This window comes from Loxodonta africana, chromosome 24, assembly GCF_030014295.1.
Source record: "Loxodonta africana isolate mLoxAfr1 chromosome 24, mLoxAfr1.hap2, whole genome shotgun sequence".
Taxonomy (NCBI): domain Eukaryota; kingdom Metazoa; phylum Chordata; class Mammalia; order Proboscidea; family Elephantidae; genus Loxodonta; species Loxodonta africana.
The window spans coordinates 26,314,006-26,340,014 of NC_087365.1; the positions used below are offsets into that span (position 1 = coordinate 26,314,006).

General features: G+C 46.1%; 1 protein-coding gene across 2 annotated transcripts; it reads right to left on the reverse strand.

Annotated features, from left to right (window-relative positions):
* Positions 1–5,811: 5,811 nt before the first annotated feature.
* AP5S1 (adaptor related protein complex 5 subunit sigma 1) lies at positions 5,812–15,511 on the reverse strand. 2 transcript variants are annotated; one of them, XR_775751.3, is made up of 4 exons: positions 15,397–15,511; positions 13,725–13,914; positions 11,695–12,186; positions 5,812–11,148 (listed from the first exon to the last, which is right to left on the reverse strand). XR_775751.3 is itself a non-coding variant. In XM_010591550.3 (3 exons), the coding sequence occupies exons 2-3, from the start codon at positions 13,898–13,900 to the stop codon at positions 11,760–11,762; spliced, it is 603 nt and encodes a 200-aa protein (XP_010589852.1). In that variant the 5' UTR covers positions 13,901–13,914; positions 15,397–15,510; the 3' UTR covers positions 5,835–11,759. The 2 variants fall into 2 exon arrangements, 1 of the variants encoding a protein (XP_010589852.1); XM_010591550.3 differs by having other exon boundaries at positions 5,835–12,186; positions 15,397–15,510.
* Between the last annotated feature and the right edge of the window lie 10,498 nt (positions 15,512–26,009).

The following is a 26,009-nucleotide window of genomic DNA, read 5'->3' on the forward strand; positions in this document are numbered from 1 at the left end:
GAACACAACAGAGAGTCCCTGATGGGGCGGGAGAAAAGTGGGATGCAGAACTCCAATTCTAGTAAAAAGTCCAGATTTAACGGTCTGGCTGAGACTGGAGGGACCCCAGAAGACATGACCCTGGACTCTCTGTTACCCCAAAGACTAAAACCATTCCCAAAGTCAACTTTTCAGAAAAAGACTAGACTGGACTATAAAACATAAAATGATACTAGTGAAGAGTGTGCTTGTTACCTCAAGTAGATACATGAGACTAAATGGGCAGCCAGATGAGAAGGCAGAGGGGGACAGGAGGTGATTGAATGGACACGAGAAATCTGGGGTGGAAAAGGAGTATGCTGTCACATTATAGGGAGAGCAACTAGGGTCACATAACAATGTATGTATATATTTTTGCATGAGAAACTAACTTGAACTGTAAACATTCACTTCAAGTACATAAAAAAAAAAAGAGTATCAAAAGAGTAAATAGGCAACCTACAGAATGAGAAAAAAAATCTTCAGAAACGACATATCCAATAAGGGTCTAACCTCTAAAACATATAGAAAATTTCCACAACTCAACAACAAAAAGACAAACAACCCAGTTAAAAAATGGGTAAAGGACATGAACAGACACTTCACAGAAGAGAAAATTCAGCAAAAGTGGCCAACAAACACTTGAAAAGATGGTCAAGATCATTAGCCATTAGAGAGATGCCAAACAAAACAACAAGATACCATCTCACCCTGGCTAAAATGGCACTGATGAATAAAAACAGACAACAACAAATGTTGGCAAGGATGTAGGCAGACTGGAACCCTTATCCATTGTTGGTGGGACTGTAAAATGGTACAACCACTATGGAAAATGGTATGGTGGTTCCTCAAAAAACTAGAAATAGAACTACCCTATGATCCAGCAACCCCACTCCTAGGTAGATACCCTACAGTCCTAATAGAAGTGACACGAACAGACATATGCATACCTATGTTCATCGCAGCATTATTCAAATAGCATAAAAATGGAAACAGCCTAAGTGCCCCTCAGTGGATGGACAGATCAGCAAAATACCGTACATACATACAATGGGATACTACACAACCATAAAGAACAATGATGAGTCTGCAAAACATATTGTAACATGGATGGATCTAGAGGACATAATGCTAAAGTGAAATAAGTCAATCATATAAGAACAAATATTGTATGATTTCACTTTTATAAGAAGACAAGAACATATATATATACAGTGACCAATGTTCATTGGTGGTTACCAGGGATGGATAGGTGGGGGAAGGGGAATTTACTGTCTAGATTGTAGATTCTTATTATTTTTGGTGATGGGAAAAGTAGAATAAATGTGGGTGCAATGAGCACAGCTTGACCAAAGCAAATGATGCCACTAAGAAGTGCACAAGAGAAAAGAATGTTTGAGCTAAGGATTATGACATATATAATCTGGCAACAAAACCAACAATACCTGAAAAACGAGTGTCTGGTCACATATGTAGGTATATAGGCATACATGTGTACAGGTGGGTACAGGTGAGTACATATGTGTGCACAGATACAAGTATCTATATAGATATGTGTGTGAATACATATGTATTCATAGATGACACAGTTATAGATACTTCTCAGACATAACAGAACTCCTCGTGAGAATGGTCTTCTGGGTTTGACAGGTTAGGTCCTTAAGTCTCATGGGACAACTCAGCCAACTGGCACCACAAAGTTCACATTCTGCATCCTAGTGAGCTGAGTAGCTTCTGGGGTCTTAAAAGCTTGCAAGCAGCCATCTAAGATACAACTATTGCTCTCTATTCATCAGCAACAAAAGAGTAAGATGGAAACCAAAATCTCAGAGAAGAAACTAGCCTACACAAGCCACAGCCTCATCTACCCTGAAACCAGAAGAACTAGATGGTGCCCGGTTACCACTACCGACTGTTCTGTTTAGGGCCATGGTAGATAGACCTGGATAGAGCGGAAGAAAAATGTGGAACAGAACTCAGATTCTTAAAAAGTCCAGACTTACTGGACTGGTTGAGACTAGAAGCCTCCTTTAAACTATCACCCTGAGATACTCTTTAAACCTGGAATTGAAACTATCCCACCTTTTAGCTAAATAACAGATTGGCACACAAAATAAAGGGCATTATCCATGAGTATGGGGCTCCATTAAAAAAACTTCTATATGAGACCAAAAGGTCAACAATTACTCTAAAGCAAAGATGAGAGACAAGGGGAACAGGGAAACTAAAGTACTGGAAACAGAACAACCAGAATGCAATTAATGAGAATGTTAACACATTGTGAAAAATATAACTAACGTCACTGAACAACTTGTGTAGAAATTGTCACATGAGAACCTAGTTTGCTGTGTAAACTTTCACCGAAAATACAATAAAATATTATTTAAAAAAAAAAGCCCATGTAGAAAGCAAGCCAGCATGACTCTGAATAAATACAGTGAGACTTCTGTCCGGGACCTTGCAGATGCCACAGTATCGCCTCCTTTGCCATAATGTGCAGCTTATCTTTTGGGAAATGGACAAGAGGTCCTGACAGTACCATCATTGGGAGATAACAGTCAATCGTTTCTATCTGCTTCCCATAAGAAAGATGAAGATGTTACATGATGATGTTGCAGAGTATCTGGCCACAAGGGACTAGAAACCACCTACTCATTCATTCGTTTGGTCATTCAATATATATTGGGCACCTACTATGTGAAGAGTCCCTGAGTGGTGCAAACAGTCAATGCCCAAGGCTGCTAACCAAAAGGTTGGAGGTTCAAGTTTACCCAGAGGCACCTTGGAAGAAAGGATGGGCAATCTACTTAGAAAATTCAGCCACCGAAAGCTGTACAGAGCACAGCTCTACTCTGGCACGCATGGGGTAGCCATGGGTTGGAATCCACTTGATGGCAACTGGTTGTTTGTTTTTTTAAACTTTGTGCCAGATACTGTGCCAGGCATTGGGTATAATGCAAAAAATAAAAGAGATAGAATATAAGCCCTCCTGGAGATTATAACCTGATGGGAAAAAGAAACATTCAACTAAATAATACACAAATAAACATATATCACAGGGGGAAGCTGTTTAGTATAGCTACTTCTGCCTCTTAAGGTGAATACATCATTTATCTCTGGGAGGAGACATCTTTTTATGATCCCCTTCACCTTCACCTTAATTAATGGGGAAAAAAGTCTTGCCTAAGAGTTTAATCATGTTCCACTGGAGTTTGCAGTTTCACAGCTGGGTTGGAAATGTGCTTGGAGCTGCTGGAGATGGAGCCCTGGAGCAGTGTTTTCCTTTGTCTTTTTAAGCAGGCACAGCTCTGAGTTTTAGGATACCAAAAAGTAGGTCTGAAAGAAATAAAGGGCATCTGGATTGGCAAAGAGGAAGTAAAATTATCTCTATTTGCAGATGACATGATCTTATACACAGAAAACCCCAACGAATCCACCAGAAAACTACTGAAACTAATAGAAGAGTTTGGCAGAGTCTCAGGTTATAAGATAAACATACAAAAATCACTTGGATTCCTCTACATCAACAAAAAGAACATCGAAGAGGAAATAATCAAATCAATACCATTCACAGTAGCCCCCAAGAAGATAAAATGTTTAGGAATAAATCTTACCAAGGATGTAAAAGACCTATACAAAGAAAACTACAAAGCTCTACTACAAGAAATTAAAAACGACATACTTAAGTGGAAAAACATACCTTGCTCATGGATAGGAAGACTTAACATAGTAAAAATGTCTATTCTACCAAAAGCCATCTATACATACAATGCACTTCCGATCCAAATTCCAATGTCATTTTTTAAGGTGATAGAGAAACAAATCACCAACTTCATATGGAAGGGAAAGAAGCCTCGGATAAGCAAAGCATTACTGAAAAAGAAGAACAAAGTGGGAGGCCTCACTCTACCTGATTTCAGAACCTATTATACAGCCACAGTAGTCAAAACAGCCTGGTATTGGTACAACAACAGGCACATAGACAAGTGGAACAGAATTGAGAACCCAGATATAAATCCATCCACATATGAGCAGCTGATATTTGACAAAGGTCCAGTGTCAGTTAATTGGGGAAAAGATAGTCTTTTTAACAAATGGTGCTGGCATAACTGGATATCCATTTGCAAAAAAATGAAACAGGACCCATACCTCACACCATGCACAAAAACTAACTCCAAGTGGATCAAAGACCTAAACATAAAGACTAAAACAATAAAGATCATGGAAGAAAAAATAGGGACAAGCTTAGGAGCCCTAATACAAGGCATAAACAGAATACAAAACATTACCAAAAACAATGAAGAGAAACCAGATAACTGGGAGCTCCTAAAAATCAAACACCTATGCTCATGTAAAGACTTCACCAAAAGAGTAAAAAGACCACCTACAGACTGGGAAAGAATTTTCAGCTATGACATCTCCGACCAGCGCCTGATCTCTAAAATCTATATGATTCTGTCAAAACTCAACCACAAAAAGACGAACAACCCAATCAAGAAGTGGGCAAAGGATATGAACACACACTTCACTAAAGAAAGATATTCAGGCAGCTAACAGATACATGAGAAAATGCTCTCGACCGTTAGCCATTAGAGAAATGCAAATTAAAACCACGATGAGATTCCATCTCACTCCAACAAGGCTGGCATTAATCCAAAAAACACAAAATAATAAATGTTGGAGAGGCTGCGGAGAGATTGGAACTCTTATACACTGCTGGTGGGAACGTAAAATGGTACAACCACTTTGGAAATCTATCTGGCGTTATCTTAAACAGTTAGAAATAAAACTACCATACAACCCAGAAATCCCACTCCTCGGAATATACCCTAGAGATACAAGAGCCTTCATACAAACAGATATATGCACACCCATGTTTATTGCAGCTCTGTTTACAATAGCAAAAAGCTGGAAGCAACCAAGGTGTCCATCAACGGATGAATGGTTAGATAAATTGTGGTATATTCACACAATGGAATACTACGCATCAATAAAGAACAGTGACGAATCTGTGAAACATGTCATAACATGGAGGAACCTGGAAGGCATTATGCTGAGTGAAATTAGTCAGAGGCAAAAGGACAAATATTGTATAAGACCACTATTATAAGATCTTGAGAAATAGTAGAAACTGAAAAGAACACATACTTTTGTGGTTACAAGGTGGGGAGGGAGGGAGGGTGGGAGAGGGTTTTTTACTGATTAATTAGTAGATAAGAACTGCTTTAGGTGAAGGGAAGGACAATACTCAATACAGGGAAGGTCAGCTCAACTGGACTGGACCAAAAGCAAAGAAGTTTCCGGGATAAACTGAATGCTTCAAAGGTCAGCGGAGCAAGGGCGGGCGTTTGGGGACCATGGTTTAAGGGGACTTCTAAGTCAATTGGCAAAATAATTCTATTATGAAAACATTCTGCATCCCACTTTGAAATGTGGCGTCTGGGGTCTTAAATGCTAACAAGCAGCCATCTAAGATGCATCAATTGGTCTCAACCCACCTGGAGCAAAGGAGAATGAAGAACACCAAGGTCACACGACAACTAAGAGCCCAAGAGACAGAAAGGGCCACATGAACCAGAGACCTACATCATCCTGAGACCAGAAGAACTAGTTGGCGCCCGGCCACAATCCATGACTGCCCTGACAGGGAGCACAACAGAGAACCCCTGAGGGAGCAGGAGATCAGTGGGATGCAGACCCCAGATTCTCATAAAAAGACCATACTTAATGGTCTGACTGAGACTAGAGGAATCCCGGTGGTCATGGTCCCCAAACCTTCTGTTGGCACAGGACAGGAACCATCCCCGAAGACAACTCATCAGACATGAAAGGGACTGGACAGTGGGTAGGTGAGAGATGCTGATGAAGAGTGAGCTAATTATATCAAGTGGTTACTTGAGACTGCGTTGGCATCTCCTGTCTGGAGGGGGGATTGGAGGATAGAGAGAGCTGGAAGCTGGCAAAATTGTCACGAAAGGAGAGACTGGAAGGGCTGACTCATTAGGGGGAGAGCAAGTGGGAGTACGGAGTAAGGTGTATATAAACTTATATGTGACAGTCTGACTTGATTTGTAAACGTTCACTTGAAGCTCAATAAAAGTTAATAAAAAAAAAAAAAGTAGGTCTGGAGCCAAGTTGGGTGGAGCATGGAGCCTACACTGCTCAATATGAACAGGAAATGAGAAATGAAGGTGCTGGAGACCAGAGAGAAGAGAAGGGAGCACCCTGAAATTTGAGGATGGGAGGCTGAGGTCCCAGCTGGAGATGAGACATGAGAAAATCCCCGCAGGGAGACTGGTTACAAGACCTGGAGGAATGGGAGTGTCTAACAATCAGTTCTATGGTTTGCGGTCTATCATTCCATAAGATGTTGTGTGCTGTCAAGTCGATTCTGACTCAAGACAACCCTATAGGACAGAGTAGAACTTCCCCATAGGGTTTCCTAGGCTGAAATCTTTATGGGAGCAGATCACCAGGTCTTTTCTCCTGCAGAGCTGCTGGTAGGTTCCAACTGCTGACCTTTCAGTTAACAGTTGAGCGCTTAACCGTTACACCACTAGGGCTAATTAGCTCTCCTCTATCCTCCCTAAACATTAGTAAAAGTCTACTATACCCAAATGCCTGATTCTTTGGCGGCATCAAGAGAAAGGGTGTGTGTTCAGTGTTTGGATACACACATCAGGACACAGAGAACAAGCACATTCCCTGAGACATAGTGAAACTGGCAGAAAATTAGAACAAGTGATGCTCAGGAGACATATAAGTCCTATGTGAACCCCCAGAGATGCTGGGGATATTACTGGGTGTTCCCATTACAGGTAGGGTAGGAGTTCAAGCAACCTGAATTTGAATACTAAGGGATGGGCCAGCCCAACAAGGGTGAAAGATTTGTAACCACCCAGAAGACAGATATCTGGAGCACAGAAGTGAGCCTGATGAACTTCACAGCCTACAGGCTGTTGCTTCGATTAAACTCAACTGGGTCTAGTGAGGCCTTTATTCCCAGCCTTACTCATTGCAGTTCCTACCTCATTGCAAATAAGAGATACATCTTCAGGAAGTGATTTTTCTTTTTGGTGCTTTCTGAGATCTACCACATTAAAAGGATTAAGGGAAGAAAAAAAAAAAAAAACAGGTATAGAAGATAGGCAACGGAGAGCCAAGATGCATAACTGGAATACATAATTGCAATGCATAATTGGGAACAAAGCAATGAAATACAATAGCTGTGTACAGATGGGGACAGTGAGTTTATCTTAATGGTGGTGGAATAATTTGGAAAAGGATTGAAAGAATGGTTGCACAACTTGAAATGTTTCAGACATAAAAAAAGACTGAAACCTACATATGAAAAACACAGTGTAAGATACAGTCTAGTAATGTTGTTAGCTGCCATTGAGTCAGCTCTGACTCAGAGTGACCTTATATATAACAGGACAAAACATTGCTCTGTCCTGTGCCATCTTCATGATCGTTGGTAAATTTGAGCCCACTATTGTGGCTATGGTGTCAATCCACCTCACCAAGGTTTTCCCCCATTTTCAATGACCCTCTACTTAACCAAAATTTAAAAATGAAGAATCTGTGGGGTACCCAGGCAAAAACATCAAGCCAAAAGCTCCAAATTTTTTTTTAACATAGAATATAGAAATATGAGGTCATATAGAAATAAGAAATCAAAGAGGAAATAAAAGAATTTCCAGAACATGTCAGTAGTGAAAACAACACATGCCAAAACCTATGGGACAAAACTGAAGGAATGGTCAGAGGAGAATTATAACTTTTAATATTCCTAAATAAGAAAGATTAAAATAATAAATTCAACTATATCAAAGATTAAAATATGTACATGTGCTTTGTAAATTAATCTACATCTGACAGAACTTTTTAAAAATGATATTTTGTTTAAATTCCTACTCTGAAGAATTGCCTGCTTTCTCAAAGACAATTTTCTACAGTTATTGTCAGTTTGGGAAAATACTGACTGCACTTGGGTTCCTAAAACAACTGGAGGTATAGAAAGCTCAAACCAACCTTTTGATTATTTTATTAAAGAATTTGTAATGTTAAAGAGAATAGAAAAGACTGAAAAGAGAAGAATCAGGCACCCTTAAAAAGAGATAAACCAAATGAAAACAGAAGGAAGGAAGCAATGAGTTTCTGTTCACGGTGATGGGAAATTTGGCATTGACTAAGGGCAATGGTTGTACAACCTGATTAACATAATTGATGTCACTAAGCTGTACACCTAAAAAAGGCTGAATTGGTAAATACTGAGTTACATTTATGTTTTTACAATAGCAACCAAAAAGAGCAGCTGTGATGTAGCTTATGTACAACCATTTTGTTTCTTGATTTGGAGATTTAGGGTCATAGTCTCGTGGGACAATCCAGTCAATTGGCATAATATTGTTTTTAAAGTCTCTTTTCTACTTAACAGTTTGGGTAGATAGTGTCTACCTTGTATCTTAAAAATGTGTGAACAGTCATTCCAAGGCATAGCAATTAGTCTCTCTTTTCCTGGAGCAGCAGAGAAAGGGGAATCAGGAATTGGAGGAGGAACTGTAATGTGAGGCTAACTGCTTCTTTTGCCATGAGACCAGAAGAACTGGATGGTGCCCGACTACCATTACTGAATGTATAAATCTATAAAAGAATCCTGATCAAAAGGGGGGAAATTTAAAATTCTCTTTGATCGAGATTTTCTAGAGCCATTGAGGCTGGATGATCGCCTGGGGCAGTTCTGAAACTATTACCCTGAGATAATACTTTAAACTAAAAATATCCCCTGAAGTCTTCTTTAAACCAAATAGTAGCTTAGCTTAATTAGTAAAGAATGTCTGCCTTAAGCATTGTAGTCTTTTAACAAATTATCTCTATGTGATCAAACTGACAACAGCAACTCAAAGATGAGAAGCTTAGGGGGCAATGAGTTTATCTTAATGGAGGTGGAACAATTTGGAAAAGGATGGCGAGAATGGTTGCACAACTTGAAGAGTGTAATCAATGCCACTGAACTGTACACGCAGAAACTGGAATTGGTGTGTTTTATTGTGTACATTTTCACCAAAAAAAAAAGTGAAAAAAAAAACAGAAGGAAGGAGTTAACAAAAATAAAAGCAGACATTAATGTACAACGTTAGGTTTTATTTTTTAAGTTGGGTACCTGGATGCTCATTATATAATTCTAAACAAAGTCTAAGCACCTTTTTGTAAGCCTGAAATACCTTACAATAATTTTTAGATTTGTTAAGTAAACTATAGTATATCTACAAGATAGATAAGAATAAAAAAGAGTAAGGATGCTATTTCCATAGTTCTAGGAAAAGATCTCCAGGATACAGCATTTAGTGAAAAAAGCAAATGCGGGATCCTATATTTAATAGGCTGCCTTTTGTGTACAAAAATGATGCAGAGCAGAAAGTAAATAAAAACGTGTTCATATGTGTTGTATTTGTAAAAAGAAAAGATTGGAGGTCTGCAGGAAGCCTAGAAAGCTATTATCTATGGGAGGATTGAAGCAAACAGGGTGGGTGGGGTGGAAGTAAGTTTTCTCAGTGATAACTTTTTATCATTTTGATTTCTGAGCCATGAGAACGTATTACCTAGTCAGAAAATAAAACTTAATTTTTAAAAAATCTTAAAAAGTCAAGGCCACTTTAATTGCTTTAATAAATGTTCAGAACCTTGATTAAGGGGTTACTAAATGTTACATCTGACAAAGGTTTGTTAAATGTTTACAATAAAGCATACGAATAATTTTTAAAAGTTAAGTATTGAAACCCAGAACAAGCTGGGCAGCAGTCTTCAGTGCCACAGGGTTAGAAAAACCACCCTGCCCTGAAGGAGATATGATGGTACAGGCCTCTTAGGTCTTCAAGGCCAGACTGAAGACTCTGCTTCAAAGACAGAGGGTGATTTGTGGTACCCTAAGATAGAAGAAGAGGTGGCCTCGTTGCCAATGGGGATGGTGGGGGTGGTAGGTGGCACGGCCAGTGGCATTGGCTGCAGACTTGGTAGGACAAAATCTTGATCATCAGGGCTGCCTCCTAAATGGGCATGGGAGAGTCCAGACTGGGTGCCAAAGGGCAAGCATGAGGTAGGGCCTACACCTGGCACATGCACCTGTACCCTGCCTACCTGGGAGGATGCTCATCCTGCCCATGCCAAGAAAACCCCACCTCCAGGTACCAGGCAGATCATGAAAACATACGTGAATTGAGTTTTACTTCCAATTTAATAATTTTAAAGCACCACTAGAAGCTGCTGATTAAATAACCCTGGTGGGACAGTGGTTAACAGCTCAGCTGCTAACCAAAACATCAGCAGTTCGAATCCACCAGCCGTTTGTTGGAAACCCAGTGGGACAGTTCTACTCTGCCCTGTAAGGTCACTACGAATTAGAATTGACTTGATGGCAGCAGGTTTTAATACCCCGCCCATATCCCTTTGAAACTTACCCCTGTGCAGCAGCAGGCCAGCTTCAAACTGTCTGATGGCTTTTTCTGGGGGCAGAAAGATCGAGGGAATTTCCCACCTCCCTGATGGGAATAAGTGGACAAAGACCCCCATCTCTCTTACTACTCAGATGAGATCAGAGGTGAATGTTGTAAACTGGTCCCCAGAGGCCACCAGAGGGATTGAGCTCCCTACCCACAGTGGTAACTGGCTGCCTTGCCTTCTCTTCTTTTCCTCAGCTCATTTCCTTAATCCCCTTTCAGTGCTTCCTGGGATCACCTCCCACATCAACCACTTGCACACAACCCTTGTCTCAGGCTCTGCTTCTCAGGGATCCACACCTACCCACTACCTGTGATGCTCGCTTTGGCAAAGGAAGCAAGCACCACCATCCATAGGGGACACATAAGGAGACACCCATTATGTAGGGCATGAGATGGAGGCCTCCCAAGAAGCCTCTTAGGGACAACAAGGAGTTTACCCCCATCTTTGACCACGAAGGAAGGCTCAGACCATCATCCACAGAGGCACTCCCTCACAGCGGCGCACATTCATTAGTCAAACTCACGGAAACAGAGGGTGAAACCACACAGCTGGTTTTAATTCAAAATGAGAAGGCTCCCGGCATTGGGTCCAGGCCACGCACATCCACCTGACAGACTCCTTCTCTCCCTGCAGAGAAGGGAAGCCCAGGATTACCTGGAGGCATGGGGTCAGAACAAAGAAGCAATAGAAGCCCCCTGCTGAGGCATTTTTCCCAAAAAAAAGTGGTGGGTGGGACTTGACTCTGAGCAGGCCTCGCTGACAAAATCTTTACTGATGATGGTCCACATGGAGGCGAGCCCCGCCCCCCTGCCCCCGGCCCTGAGATGACTGTGGGTTTGAGAAGGAGAGGTGGGCTGAGTTCCGGGCAGCCCCTCCTCACCAGCATGGCAGTAGCGGGGCTGGTGGAGGCATGTGCAGGGCTGGCTGGCAGGGATGGGGAGAGGTGGATCAAGCGGAAGTGCAGTGGGCCTAATGCAGGGTCTGAATCAGTCATGCATCTGCTCTAGGCACGTGCTGCTCTGTGATTCTGCTAAGCCTGGGGTCAGCTAGAGCCCTTTCCTCCACCTCCTGGCCCAGCCCCTTTTCTGCCAGTTGTCCCGTCCACCTATCCTGTGCATGGTGGCACATCAGAGCTGGGTGCAGGCTGAGCAGAAACCAGATGTCACGCTTCACCTTGCTGTGTCTGTCCTCTCTCCTCCCTCTGTGCCCTCTCAGACAGCCCCATCCTGACGAGGGGGTCAGAGGGGCCAGGCAGCACTGAGCTCCTTCTCCAGACCCTGGACGAACTGGTCATTGAGGAAGAGCAGCTGACCATGGGGCAGGAAGCGGGCGAGGATGGCCTCAACACGGTCCGCCCGCAGCAGGAGATTGGCACTGGGGGCCAGCAGGCGGAGGTGGTCAAAGAGGAAGCGTGCCAGCAGCCGGAGAGTGCCCTCGGCCAGTAGCAGGTTCTCGTGAGCATCCAGCACCAGCGCAAAGCCTAAGGACAGCACGCCTAGCCAGACCACCGTCCGTGGCTCCTGGAAAGGGTCCCCTGCCGCCAGGCGGAAGGCCCCATGTGGGGCCTCATGCAGGGACGCTGGCTCATCTGAGGACTGGGGTGGCAGATCCACGGAGGAATGGCCGGATGCCTGCTGCTGCAGCCGGCACATGGACTCCGCCTGCCTGGGGAGAGTGAGTGGGTCAGGCTGGCAGTGAGGGGCCTGGTGAGGCTACCACCACAGCCCACACAAACATCAACATCTGTCATCCTCATAACCACCTCTGTAGCTGGGCGCTGTGCTATTCCCATTTCTCAGATGAGGAAACTGAAGCCCTGAAAGACTAAGTGACCTGCCCAGGGACACACAGCACGGGAGCACTTCACTCTATGTGGCCAAGAGAAGAGAGGTTTTGAACACAGCTTCTGGGACTAGAAAGGACACCCAGGCAGAAGATCCGCCCTACCTGCTTCACCGAGGCCTCCTCAGCATAAAGACAAGCAGGTGATAAGAAGTGGAATAAAAGGCATCGCCCAACCTGAGCTGTCCAACTTTTCCTCCCTTGTCCAATCCTGCAACCCTCTCCCAAATGAAAAAAGCTTTTGAATCCACCCTCTGATCCTTCCTGAATTACCTTCCACTTTGGGCACTTTTTTAGTGGGTTGGGTTGGGCACTCAACAGGCTGGTTTTAAAAGCATTTGCTTAGATTTCTGTGCTACAGAGAAGAGGAGGAGGCCGAGAAGAACAAGGGGTGGCGGGGAGGCTGGCACAGGGTTGCCCCGAGAGTATTAACCCCCCCCCGCCCCCGCCGTACACACACACACACAGAATGCAGAGGCCAGGAGACTCTGGCACCTGCTGGCTCTGTCTGGGCCCAAGGAGGAGGGGAGGTTCTAAGGCCAGCCACCCTAGTCTGGAATAGTCCTTCCCGAAGTGTGCCCTATGGAACCCAGGCCTTCAGGAGGCTCTGGGCATATGGTCACCATATACCACACCCTGCCCTCCTCAGAGATTCACAAAGCCTCCAGGAATACTAAAGGCCCTGAGAAGTCTTGCACTGCAAAGCATGTTTAGTTGTACTGGGGTCTGCCTGCCTGCACTCACATCCGGCTCTGCCACTTTCTGTGTAACCTTTGGCAGATAAGTTCCTTAAGCTCTCTTCATCTCAGTTTACTCATCAGTAAGGTGGGGATAATAACTGTACCTAACTCAAAAGACTGTTACAGGATTAAAAGAGTTAATATTCATGACATGTTCAGAAAAAGACTCAGCACGTAACTTCTTTCTTTCTAGCTGCTGTGGAATCGATTCTGACTCATGGCAAACGTGTGTGTATCAGAACGGAACTGTGCTCCACAAGGTTTTCAGTGGCTGGTTTGTCAGAAGTAGATTGCCAGGCCTTTCTTCTGAGGTGCCTCTGTGTGGAATCAAACCTCCAACCTTACAGTTAGTAGCCAAGTGTGTTATCTATTTGTACTACCCAGGGACTCCTCAGTACCTAATTACAAGCTCAATAAATACTATAATTACAGTAACATCATTATTATTTCTTTAACCCCTTTTCGTGTACTACTTATGGACAATTTGGAAGACTCTTTGGGAAACGCTACTCTAAAACTCTGTCCCTGCTTCTTTGTCCTTCCATTTCTCTGCGCTGCCCAGAAAACTACCACAATCAGGCATGCGTTGGGCGAAAGTCTGGGTCTGGGCTGGGCAGTTACCTGGCCACGGCCAAAATCTGCTCCTTGCGGAGCAGCCTGTCCCTCTCAGCACCATGTGGCCTTGGGTCATCAGGTGACTTCTCAGCACCAAAGACGCAGGAGTAGAGCACTCGGCAGAAGCCGGTGTCCTCGGCGTGCGGAGCCCGCAGGGTGTAGATGAGGAAGGCATGGACCATGGCTCCCAGCAGTGCTGCAGCGAAGTCAGAGACCTTGGTGAGGCGAGCAGGAAACCCTGCCGTGGGCGCCCACAGAAAGGGTCTGTGAATATGACCTGTTCACCCGCCCAAGACACACCCAGCCTTTGAATAATGGTGCCTGGTCAACATCACCTCTGGTGTAGCTATCAATAACCAAGCCTGAGGGTGGAAAACTCTGACAACTCTAAACCTAGATCTACAACATGAGGGGCCAGGAATCTGACAAATGTCAGAGACACGGAAGCTGAGGGAACACTGAGGAACTGCTTCAGATTGAATGAGACCTGCCGACTGAACACATGTGTGTTCCTGGATTGGCTCCTGGATAAAGAAAAAGGTAATTTCAATAAAGGACATTATTAGGACAACTGGAAAAACTTGAATATGGACTATGGGTTAGGTATGGGTTAGTCTGATCCATGTCAATTTCCCAGTTTTTAATGTAGCGTAATATCCTTGCTCTTAAAATACGCACACCAGTGTATTTAGGGGTGGTTCTTAGTTGCTGTAGAGTTGATTCCAACTCATGGTGACTCCATGTGTGCAGAGTAGAACTGCTCCATAGGGTTTTCAAGGCTGTGACCTCTAGGAAGCAGGTCGCCAGGCCTGTCTTCCGAAGCTCCTCTGGATTGGTTCAAACCGCCAATGTTTTGGCTAGTAGTCCAGCGCTTAACTGTCTGCATCACCCAGGGACTCCTATATTTAGGGGTAAAGACCCCCAGCTGTCCAGTAGATTCCGACTCATAGTGACCCTTCAGGACAGAGTAGAACTGCCCCCTAGCATTTCTAAGGAGTAGCTGGTGGATTCGAACTGCCTATCTTTCGGCTAGCAGCCAAGCTCTGAACTACTGCGCCATATTTGGGGTAAAGGGGCGTAATATCCGCAACTAACTCTCAAATGGTCCAGGATGGAACCAAAATAAAGAGTGAGAAAAGAAACAATAAATCAAATGGGGCAAAATGTTAACAACTGGTGAATCTTATTAAACGGAATACAAAAATTTTTACAATTTTCTGTAAGTGTGAAATTATTTCAAAAAAAATTATTAAGTAATACTAATTATGCTATTTGAGTCTGGCTGGCCCAGGGACCGGTAGAAAGGGGGGGCTAAAGGGTACAAAATAAGCAGATATCCGTACATAAGGCTAAATAGATTAAAAAAATCAGTGTAAAATTAGCCAAACAGGAAGGTTTGCGAAAGAGCGCTTTAAGAACCTGAGCCTAGAGATCCGACGCTGACCTCCAGTAACCCTCCAGCTCGCAAGAGGATGCGTCATCAGCCCTCGACAGGGTGCCCCCCACCAACAGAGAAATGGTAGCGGCCAAGACCCCCTTACGTCACTGCATCGCGCAACCCTGAGGCGCAATGTACTCTGGGGGCTGTAGTTCTTTACTCCAGTCAGCCAGGCCAAAGAAGGGCACCCCTCCGTGAGTGTTCCTTCCTGGGCCGCTGTCCTCGTGGCCTCGCACTCACCCTTTCTTACGAGCCCGGGAACTTCTAGTAACAGGTCGCTCCACTTGGCAGCCGGGTGAGCAACGGCAGCTGCGTGGCCCGTCCGCGCCTGCGCACGCTGGTTTGGGCACGCGCACTAGCATGGCGCGCTCGGCGGGGGCGGGCGGTCCTGTCTGGGTGCGGGGGCGCGAGGCGTTGGGCAGTGGTTTTCGAAGGCTGATCTGAGGCCATGGGCGACCTCCACCGTCGAAGCAAAGACACCTGCTCCGATCTCAGTGGGGTGGGGGCCACACAGATCACTCCCAGAAAGAGTACGCAGGGGCATCGCTTGAAGCAGTGGGCAAACCTAACCCCACGCCACCGACTCCGGCGGCCGCGAGGGGGCGCCGCGGCCCGACAGCGACCCCGCGCGGGGACTTTCCGGAAGAGGTCCAGTGGCAGTGCCGCCGCCAGCGGGCTGGATTGGGACCCGGGGAGGCGCCTCCCAGCATTAAGAGGCTTGTGGGGCCGCGGGTGTACCCAGGGCTCGGCCCGAGCAGCTACGCTGGGGCCTGAAGGCGTGGGTGGGGCTGAGTTCTGCAACTAGCCGGCTAAAATGCAGATTCCTGGGCTTTGCTCCTGGAAATCATGATTCTGGAGGGAAAGCGTATATTTGGGCAGTTTCTTGAGGGATTTTGGGCTGTGGATTCTTGCAGTGGGTTAAGGCTGGGCCGGATTGGGAATCGAACGATTTGAACTTTAGCCTCGTCTCTGTCACTAGGTGTGTGTCTCTGGCTGGTCAGTTGACTTCCTTGGGATCTACTGAAGTCCTGTAGGTTTAGTAAAGCCTACCATTTTTCCCTTTCATACTCCCACCTCCAGCAAGCTCTCTCCTTGATCCCAGCTGAAGCGAGACCATCCCAGGTATAGTGAAGAGACTTATATTTTAGGCCCAAAAAGGGCGCTGCCAAGCACCAACCTCTGAGCCCTGCAGTTGGGGAAAGTCCAGACTTGGAGGCTTGGCCCTGTGGTACTTGGGGCTTGGCAAGACCTGCTTGGGCCTCACTGCTAGCCCTGGGTGCTGTGTGGACGCGCACATGCCCACACGCACGCACACACACTGCTATACTTTATGGTGTGTGATCCTCTTGTGCCAGCCTAGATGTGGCCCAGCGTTCTGTGCCTCAGAGCTCCCCCCTCCCCGCCACGGGCTGCTCCCTCTTCCTGGTGTGTAGTCTTCTCCCTTTTCTTACCCTCAAAATGAGCTCAGACCAAAACTACAGGGAAGCTGCCCTGCCTGGACTGCCCACTGGCATTCTGCTGCCAGCTCTTCACCCATGGTGAGTCTGTCTGTGGTGGTGATGTCTCCCATGGGATACACCCGGGGTATCACATCCATCTTCACTCCCCAGAGCCATGCACAGAGCGTGACTGGAGCCGATCTGAACACAGTCCTTGGCGACTGAAGAAATAAAGCTCAGGGCAGGACAGTCCAGACAGGACCCCAGGAACCAGGACCCTCCAAGGGAGTGAACTTGGGCCCCTCAGGCCGTAAGACCTGGAACTGGGCGGAAGGGAGGCTTAAGGAGGTGGTGGGAGCTGACCAGGAGATGTGGGTGTTTTGACCATAGGTACAACATAAGCAAATACTTGTAGGTGAGAAGTGGGCCCCAGAGACAGTGCAGAACCTCAGCCACAGGATGGGAGACGATGTCGGTTCAGAAGGAATAGCTCCTGTTCCCCGGGCCTCACCACTATCTCTCTCAGCCATGCCTCGTGTCTGCCAGCCGATTACAGCAGAGAGCTGGCAGAGGGCTCTGGTTGCTGGGGGCCACAGAAGGGTGCCCAGCCACCCCTACCTGGCATCTGGGGACCAACTTGGGTGGGGTGGGTAGAGGAAATAGGCCTAAATCACCTACTCTGGAGGACAGTGAGGGACCCTGGTGAAAGCATGGTGGGGGGACGGTGCTTCATCAGCCTTGGGGAGAAGGGTGTTTTCCCTGAAGGTTTTGCTGGCAGGCTGCTTGTAGGTATGCTCTGGGAGATTCCTCCTCTTTGGCCATTGGCCTTGCCTGGGTCCAGCCCATACTTCCTGAGAGGGTGTGTGCTGGGCACTGCCCGAACGTGCACTGATGCCGGCTCAGATGTCACTTAAAATGGCCAGTCCTGCAGCACCTAGGCATGCTGACCTGCTCTCTGCTGCTCGGCCCTGTGACCCGGCAGTTCCACTTCTGGTATATACCTGAGCCAAGTGAGGGCTCATGTCCACGAAAAGACATGGACTAAATGTTCACAGCAGCTTTATTCTTAATTGCCCCAAACTGGAAACTATGCAAATAGCCATCAGCAGGGGGATGGATAAGTAAATGGTGGTGTGCTCATACAGTGGAATACTATTCAGCGATGAAAAAGAACAAACCGCTAGTACACACAGTATGGGTGAACCTCACAGATATGCAGAGTGAAAGGAGCCAGACGTAAAAGTGTACTTAGCATGCGAGCCTGTTAGTAGAAAAGGTGTAAAACCAGGCAACCTGGTCACAGATCAGAATGGTGGTTACCCTTGGGGAGAAATCACTGGAGGGGTACAAGGGGAGCCTGGGGGCCAGCTACATCCTGGGTCTTGATCTGGGTGGTAATTGGGTGGCTGTGGACTCTTAGGTGCACTTTTCTATATATTTAATTCAACAAGAACTTTAAATCAGAAGTGGAAACCCCAGCCAGCAGGTAACACTGTCCACCTCCCTCTCACTTTCATATGACTCGTGTCCATCCATGGACTGAGATATTTCACTAAGATGACAGTTGCTCACATTGAAGTCTGATTTTAATCACTGAGCTAAGAATGTGGTGAAATCCTTCCCCTGCACTAGAAGAACGCAGGCTTGTATATGGGCCTGGTTGAGATTTTTAACGTGAGAAGAAACTTTGGACACAGCCTCTCAATTGACAGATGACTAAACAGGCTCAGAGATGTTCCCTGAGGTGGCCAATGTCACACAGCACAGTGCCAAGTGGAAGGTGGGTCCTGAGAACCTCTGTGCCTAGGGCAGGAGCTCTGTTCCCCACGGCAGAGTGGAGGTAAGACAGACCAGACAGACTGGGAGGGTAGAGGACTTGAAAAAGAGTGCACAGGATAGACATGTCCTGAAAGAAGGGAGAATCTGCCACTGTCCACTCATTCAGGTGTTCATTGCTCATTCTGCAAGCCCTGTCTTCTGGATGCTTAGTTTCCAGCAGGCTCTGTGCAGACAGGTACAATAACCAAGACAGATGCGAGTGAAGAGAGAGGACCAACAAACTCAGGAGTGAGAGGAACCCCGCAGGAACAATCTGGGAAGGCTGCATGGAGGAGGTAGCATCTGATTTGGGATTCCTGGAGAGGTGGAAGTTTAGCAGTTGCAGTTGGCAGGAATGGCATCTAGATATGGACTAGAGCAGGGCAAACAAAAAGGGTGGGGAGGAGCGAGCCTTCCTCGTCTCAGGGCCCAGTGTCCTTCCTTGTGTAAAGGGTCCAGAGTCTAGTCAGAAATGCCTCCAAAGCCTTCCCACCAGGTGGGGCACTGTGTCAGCCAGGTCTGACACAGGAGGTAAGAGCCACATCGCTGGGGCCTCAGGAAAGCCATAGTTTTCCAGATAAGGGGATGCCCTACCCTGACTTTGCCACCCTGAGCCATCTTGAGCCCCTGAGGTCGAAAGCCAAACACTGAGGACAGTGAGGCAAGAAAGGGCCTGGGCCCCCAGGGACTCAGCAGAGCCGTGTGCCACTGCTGCAGCTGCCACCCCAAAGCTTCTTGCTGAGTGGAGAGTACGGATACACATTTATCTGGTAAAGCTGCTGTGTGGGGTTTCTGTTACGTGCAGCATAACGCATTCTCAGGTGACAAAATACGTAAGGTGGTCAGGGTGGGTGAATTCTGGAAGGGCAGTGTGGAGCCTGGCATGTGGTAGCACTGTAAAGAAATGTTGACGACCATTAATCCAGAGGCAGCGTAGGGGTGGGCGTCAGAGGCTTTGACCAGCACTGGGGCGGTTGGGGCCTTCTGGGTCTGGTGGCAGCTCAGAGGCATGGTGATGGACAGGCTGGGCCACCTGGTGCTTCCTGGGCTTACAAGACCCACCCTGAAGACAAAACAGAGCCGTCTGTGTTGAGGGCAGCATGTGTGCATGTGTGTGAGGCTATTACAGTGGTAAATCCAGAGCTTGCGGTGGGCCCAGCACACAATAGATGTGGATGTGGGTTTGTGGGACATGGAGTGTGTGTGTGTGTGTGTGTGTGTGACAGAGACACACCCACTGCCCATGTCCACTGTTCTCTACTCCCACTGGAGTCCTGTCCCCACAGTGGCAGGTGGCCTGGTGCCCACTGCTGGGACATGCAAACAATGACTGATATTGACTCAATTAGGAAAGTGAGTTCCATTTCCTACCTACCCAAGCCACAGCCGGTCCAGAATCGCCGACAGGCAACCAGGCTTGGGATGATCTGCTATAGCCCTCATCCCTTTCTCAAGCCACTTCTCAAAGACATCAATACCAACCTGTTTCTACTTACACATCTCCAGGGACAGGGAACTTACTCCCCACAGACAGCTCCATCAGTGGTTGGTTTTGTGTGTGTGTGTGTGTGTGTGTGTGTGTGCGCGTGTGCACGTGCACGACCATCACCACTGTTTCCAGACCTTTTCATCACCCCAAACAGAAGCTCAGTACCCATTAAGTAATAACTTCCCATTTCCCCCTCCTCCTAGCTCCTGGTAACCACTAATCTACTTTTTTTTTTTTCCTTTAATTGTACTTTAGATGAAGCTTTACAGAACAAACTATTTTCTCATCAAACAGTAAACTCATTGTTCCATGATATTGGTTAACAACCCCATGGTATGTCAACACTCTCCCTTCTCAACCCTGGGTTCCCTATTACCAGCTTTCCTGTTCGCTCGTGACTTCTAGTCCCTGCCTAGGGCTGGTGTGCACCTTTAGTCTTGCTTTGTTCCATGGGCCTGTTCAATCTTTGGCTGAAGAGTGAACCTCAGGAGTGACCTCATTACTGAGCTGAAAGGGTGTCCAGGGGCCATACTCAGGGTTTTTTCAGTCTCTGTCAGGCCAGCAAGTCTGGTCTTTCTTTTTGAGTTAGAATTTTGTTCTACATTTTAATCCAGCTCTGTCCAGGACCTTCTACTGTGATCCCTGTCAGAGCAGTCAGTGGTGGTAGCCGGGCACCATCTAGTTCTACTGGACTCAGTCTGGTGGAGGCTGTGGTAGATGTGGTCCATTAGTCCTTTGGACTGATCTTTCCCTTGTATGTTTAGTTTTCTTCATTCTTCCTTACTTCCGAAGGAATGAGACCAGTGGAGTATCCTAGATGGCCGCTCACAGGCTTTTAAGACCCCAGATGCTACTTACCAAAGTAGAATGTAGAACATTTTCTTTATGAACTATGTTATACCAATTGAGCTACAGGCTCCCCAAAACCATGGACGCCACAGCCCTCAGCCCAGCAATTCAGTCTCTCAGGGAGTTTGAGTGTGTCTGTGGAGCTACCATGACCTTGCCTTGTACAGGTTGTGCTGGCTTCCCCAATATTGTGTACTGTCTTACCCTTCACCAAAGTTTTCACTTATCTATCGTTTATTAAGTGTTTTTCCATCCCACCCCTCCCCTCCCTCATAACCATCAAAGACTGTTTTTGTATGTAAACCTTTTCATGAGTTTTTACAGTAGTGGTCTCATTTGCCCTTTTGTGACTGACTGACTTCACTCAGCATAATGTCCTCCAGATTCATCCATGTCATGAGATGCTCCACAAATTCATTGTTGTTCTTTATCATTGTGCAATACTCTGTTGTGTGTATGTACCACAGTGTGTTTATCCATTCATCTGTTGAAGGGCATCTAGGTTGTTTCCATCTTTTTGCTATTGTGAACAATGCTGCAGTGAACATGAGTGTGCATAGGTCTATTCATGTGACAACTCTTATTTCTCTAGGATACATTCCTAGGAGTGGGATTGCTGGATCCTATGGTGTTTCTATTTTCCAAAATGATTGTATCATTTTGCGTTTCCACCAGCAGTGCATAAGAGTTCCAGTCTTCCCACCGCCTCTCCAACGTTTATTATTTCCTGTTTTATTGATTCATGCTGGGGTGAGATGGTGTCTCTTTGTGGTTTTGATTTGCATTTCTCTAATGGCTAGAGATCCTGAGCATTTTCTCATGTGTTTGCTGACTGCCTGAATGTCTTCTTTGGTGAAGTGTCTGTTCATTTCCTTTGCCCATTTTTTGATTATTTGTCTTCTTGTTGTAGAGGTGTTGGATTTTCTTGTAGATTTTAGAGATTAGACCTTTATCTGATTTGTAGTAGCCAAAATTTTTTTCCAGTCTGTAGGTTCTGTTTTTACTCTTTTGGTGAAGTCCTTTGATGAGCATAAGTGTTTAATTTTTAGAAGATCCCAGTTATCTAGCTTATCCTCTGGAGTTTGTGTGTTGTTGGTTGTGATTTGTATCTTGTCAATGCCGTGGATTAGGGTATGTAGCGTTGATCCTACTTTTTTCTTCTATGGACTTCATAGTTTTTGGCTTTATATTTAGGTCTTTGATCCATTTTGAGTTAGTTTTTGTATATGGTGTGAGGTGTGGGTACTAATCTACTTTCTATCTTTCCTTTGCCTATTCTAGATATTTCACATAAGTGAGATCCTACAATATTTTTCCTTTTATGACTGACTTATTTCACTCTGCATAATGTTTTCAAGGTTTATCCATGCTGTGGCATATATCAGGACTTCAGTTCTGTTTATGTATCTGTGTAGCACACTTTGTTCATCCGTTCATCTGTTGATGGACACTGGGTTGTTTCCACCTTTGGGCTGTTGTGAATATTGCCACAGTGAACACTGGTGTAGAAATAGCTGTTTGGAACCTTGCTTTCAAGTCTCTTGGGTGGAATTGCTGGGTAATATGATAATCCTATGCTTAACTTTTTGAGGAACTGCCAAATTCTTTTCCACAGTGGCTATACCATTTTACAATCCCACCAGCAATGGATGAGGGTTCCCATTTCTCCACATCCTTGCCAACAGTTGTTGCTTTCCACTTTTTTAATAACAGCCATCCTAGTGGGGGTGAAGAGATATCTCTTTGTGGTTTGGATTTGAATTCCCTAATGACTAAGGACCTTGAACATCTTTTCATGTGCTTATTGCCCACTTGTATATCTTTTTTGGAGAAAGGTCTATTTAAATCCATAGCCCATTTTTTAATTAGGTTGTTTGTCTTTTTGTTATTGAGCTGTAGGAGTTCTTTATATATTCTGGATACAAAACCCTTATCAGATATAAGGGGTCTGAAATACTTTCTCTGTCCCATTGGTTTTTGACAGCTGGAATCCATTGTTGACAATCTTTACTGAATCTAACACCTCAGTCCAGATGGTTCAGGCCACTCCTGCAGGCAGTGGATTTTTTGAATGACCCCCTGATCAGAGTATCTAGCCATTTCTCAAAAAACAGAGCACAAAACTAAGAGGAAGAAGGGATCTGTGTTTTTGAGAATACAGATGGGCAGAGATTTGTGGATTACAGCTGCCCTAGAATAAAGGAAAGCAAAGTCAGGCAATTCTTGTCCCCCCACCACCCCTCCCTGGACATCTCCCTGTGCTGGGACCCTACCACAGGCCACCCCACAGCTCCCCATCCTCTGGCCACCAAACCCCATCCACAGCTTCCTCCCTGTTCCCTGAGCTGGTACAGCAGGCCCCCACCCCACACACACTATGCTGGACTTCTCTTCTGTGACCATTGCACAGTGCCTCGTTCATGTGCAAAAAGGGAAGGAAGCTCTCAGGCTGGCCCCGTTTCTTTTAATCAGATATATTCAGGCTCACCCTTTTTACCTTTCTGGCATCTTTTTAACCCCCACACTGGCCCTACATAATAGCAGCCATTGCGAACGCTTGTACGCCACCTTGTGCTGCGGACAGGCCCTGTTCTGAGGGCTCTGCATACACCAACTCATTTGATCCCATCACAGCCCTTTGAAGTAGGGGCTTATTATCCTCATTTTACAGATGAGAAGACAGAGGCACGGAAAGATTAAATAACTTGTTGGGATTGTCACACACGTATTGGGATTCTGATGAGGACTGCCTCTCCCACTCTCTTTATTTCCTCTTTACCCCCTGTCCCCTGATGACCCCAAGAGGCTGGTCCGGCCTCTCTCCCTTACTCCTCTTCCCTTCTGCCACAACTCCTGGGAAAATATACGCTTCCCCCTAACCCCAGCCCAACCCTGGGAGCGACTTTCCCATACCCAGATTTGATGACCTCCTCCACTACTCCCAATCCCAGCCCAGGCGGCCCCCTTTCCCCCAGCACTCCCCTCAGGGAGCCCCAGGCCCCATCGAAGTAGGTCTTGGCAGGGCCCCAGAACGATGAGGCCACATGTGATTCGTCCTTTCAAACAGCCGCGCTTCACTTCCTTTGGGGCTGAGAGCCAGGAGGCCTCACGAGGCCTGGCCATGTGAGGCCCCTTCCCTCCTGCGCCTCAGGCCTCGATGACTCAGAGCCTGGCAGCCGTGGTCCCCACCCCCTCCAGGGGTGCATGTGCCAGTGTGGGCTGGGTGGGGCAGAGGCAGCCTGAGCTGAATTCCTTGGCACCTGCACAGACTTCCCCTGTGTGGGTAGGGTGGGAAACCCTCCCTACCTTTTGTCCCATAACCAACTGGCTTCTTTGAACAATAATTGCAGATAATTTCACGTCATAGAACATTCTCTTAAGGCATAATTTTCATGGCTGCAAAACAACTTCTCATTACTCAGCTGCCTGCTCCTGATTGTTTCCAGATTCCACATGGCCATGGACCTCCCTGTCTAAACATCTTTTCTTTCTCCACCAGTTGTTTTATCGCCTGTGGGGAGTGGCATTTGTGTCCAATTCTCTGGCTGAAGACTTTATGGAAGCCATAAGTTATCGAGAGGATTGTGGGCTGGTATCAGTGGAAGGATGCAAGCTGGTGACACACAAGCAGTTAACTCTGAAGAGTTGCTTTTGTTTTTTTCTAGACTCTGACCTGAAAAGAACTGACTAATATTTCCTCATTTTTCAATATAGGAAAGTCAGAAAACAGGCTGGGATTGTGACGCTGTGACCCCTGCTGCCACCACATGGGCCCATCAGTGCAGCCCTCAGCACTTGACTGAGCCCTTTGCTACATGCAAGGAGCCCTGGTGAAGCAGTGGTTAAACCAATCGACTGCTAACCGAAAGGTCGACAGTTCAAAACCGCCAGCAGCTCCACAGAAGGAAGATGTGGCAGTCTGCTCCCATAGAGATTTAACACCCTCCGAAACCCTATGGGGTCGCTATGAGCTCGAATCAACTCGACGGCACTGGGAGTTTGAGTTGCTATGTGCAGCAAGCACATTTTCTGGTTAAGAGAGGGAAATTTAAATGTACTTAGCAGTTTTGGTGAGAATGTGGGGCAATGGGAAGGTAAATTGGTATAACAACCTCATAGAACTTTATGGAAAAAAAGAAACTTGAACATACATCCCAGGACACAGCAATTCCACTTCTGAGTGTATTCCCAACACAATTCATATTAGTCCCAAATAATTCCGTAATAGTCCCAAATAATCCATAAAGAGTAGAATGAGTATGTTTTGTATCTTGATTGTAGCTGCAGTTACAGTTGTCAAAACTCACAGAGCTGTACATTAAAAAGGGCAATTTTTACTGCAGGTAAATTCTACCTTAATTTAAAAAATTTAAAAAACAAACAAAGGAATAGAAGAGTGAAAGAGTCAAATAAATGATTCAATTTTGCAATATAGCCACATAATGGAATACTACACAGCAATGAAAAAGAACAAAGGACTGCTGTATGTAACAACATGGATGAATCTCGAAATCATTACACTGAGGGGAAAAAAGCCAGCCACAAAAGAGTACCAGCTGTATGTTTCAGTTTATACGAAGTTCAAAAGCAGCAAAACTAATCTACAGTCTTAGATGTTGCAAGAGGGGTAATTTCTGGAGTGGGGGGTACAGAGGGGAAGGAGCATGGGGGCGTCTCCTGGGCTGCTAGAAATATGCTGTATCTGAGCTGTGTGGTGGTCCCTCAGGTCCGTGCTCAGTGCTTCTGTGTGTGTGCCGTTTATGGAATGTCAGCTCTTCCTCAATTTAAAAAGAAAACATTGTTTTAAAAAACTGCCATTGCAAAAGTTACCCTGTGAGCAATTCAGACTTCCCTTCTCACTCCCCTCTGCAGGCCCCACTGGTCCTAGTTGGCTGGGCCAGGCCTGACAGGGGCAGCTCCCAGGGCCTGGCCCAGCCTCACCAGCCCTTTAACCATGTGAGGCTGCGACACGTGGCTTGTCCTCAGGCTCCTCCCGGCTGGAACTCTGACCCGCCCTGGCTCAAGCAAAACAACCTTTAAAACTGGCTGGCAGCCCAGGATTTTAAACGGCCTCCCTGCGGGATCTGCTTCCCCTGTGACCATCCAGAAAGAAAGCAGAGCTTCTCTTGTTGGGGGAAGGGAGGCTTGGGCACCTCCATCCCCACCCCCTGAACTTTTCAGGGGCCCAGGCCTGTGCCTCCCTCAGGGGAGAAGTCAGTTGTCAGCACCTTCTAACTGGGGAAGAAGTTTTGTATCCA

Bases quoted from the DNA above. Each gene is read 5' to 3' on its own strand.
- AP5S1 (XM_010591550.3), bottom strand. From the start codon at position 13,900: ATGGTCCATGCCTTCCTCATCTACACCCTGCGGGCTCCGCACGCCGAG. The intron at 12,187-13,724 runs GTAACTGCCCAG...CACTCTCCCCAG, and splicing joins CAGATTTTGGCCGTGGCCAG to GCAGGCGGAGTCCATGTGCC.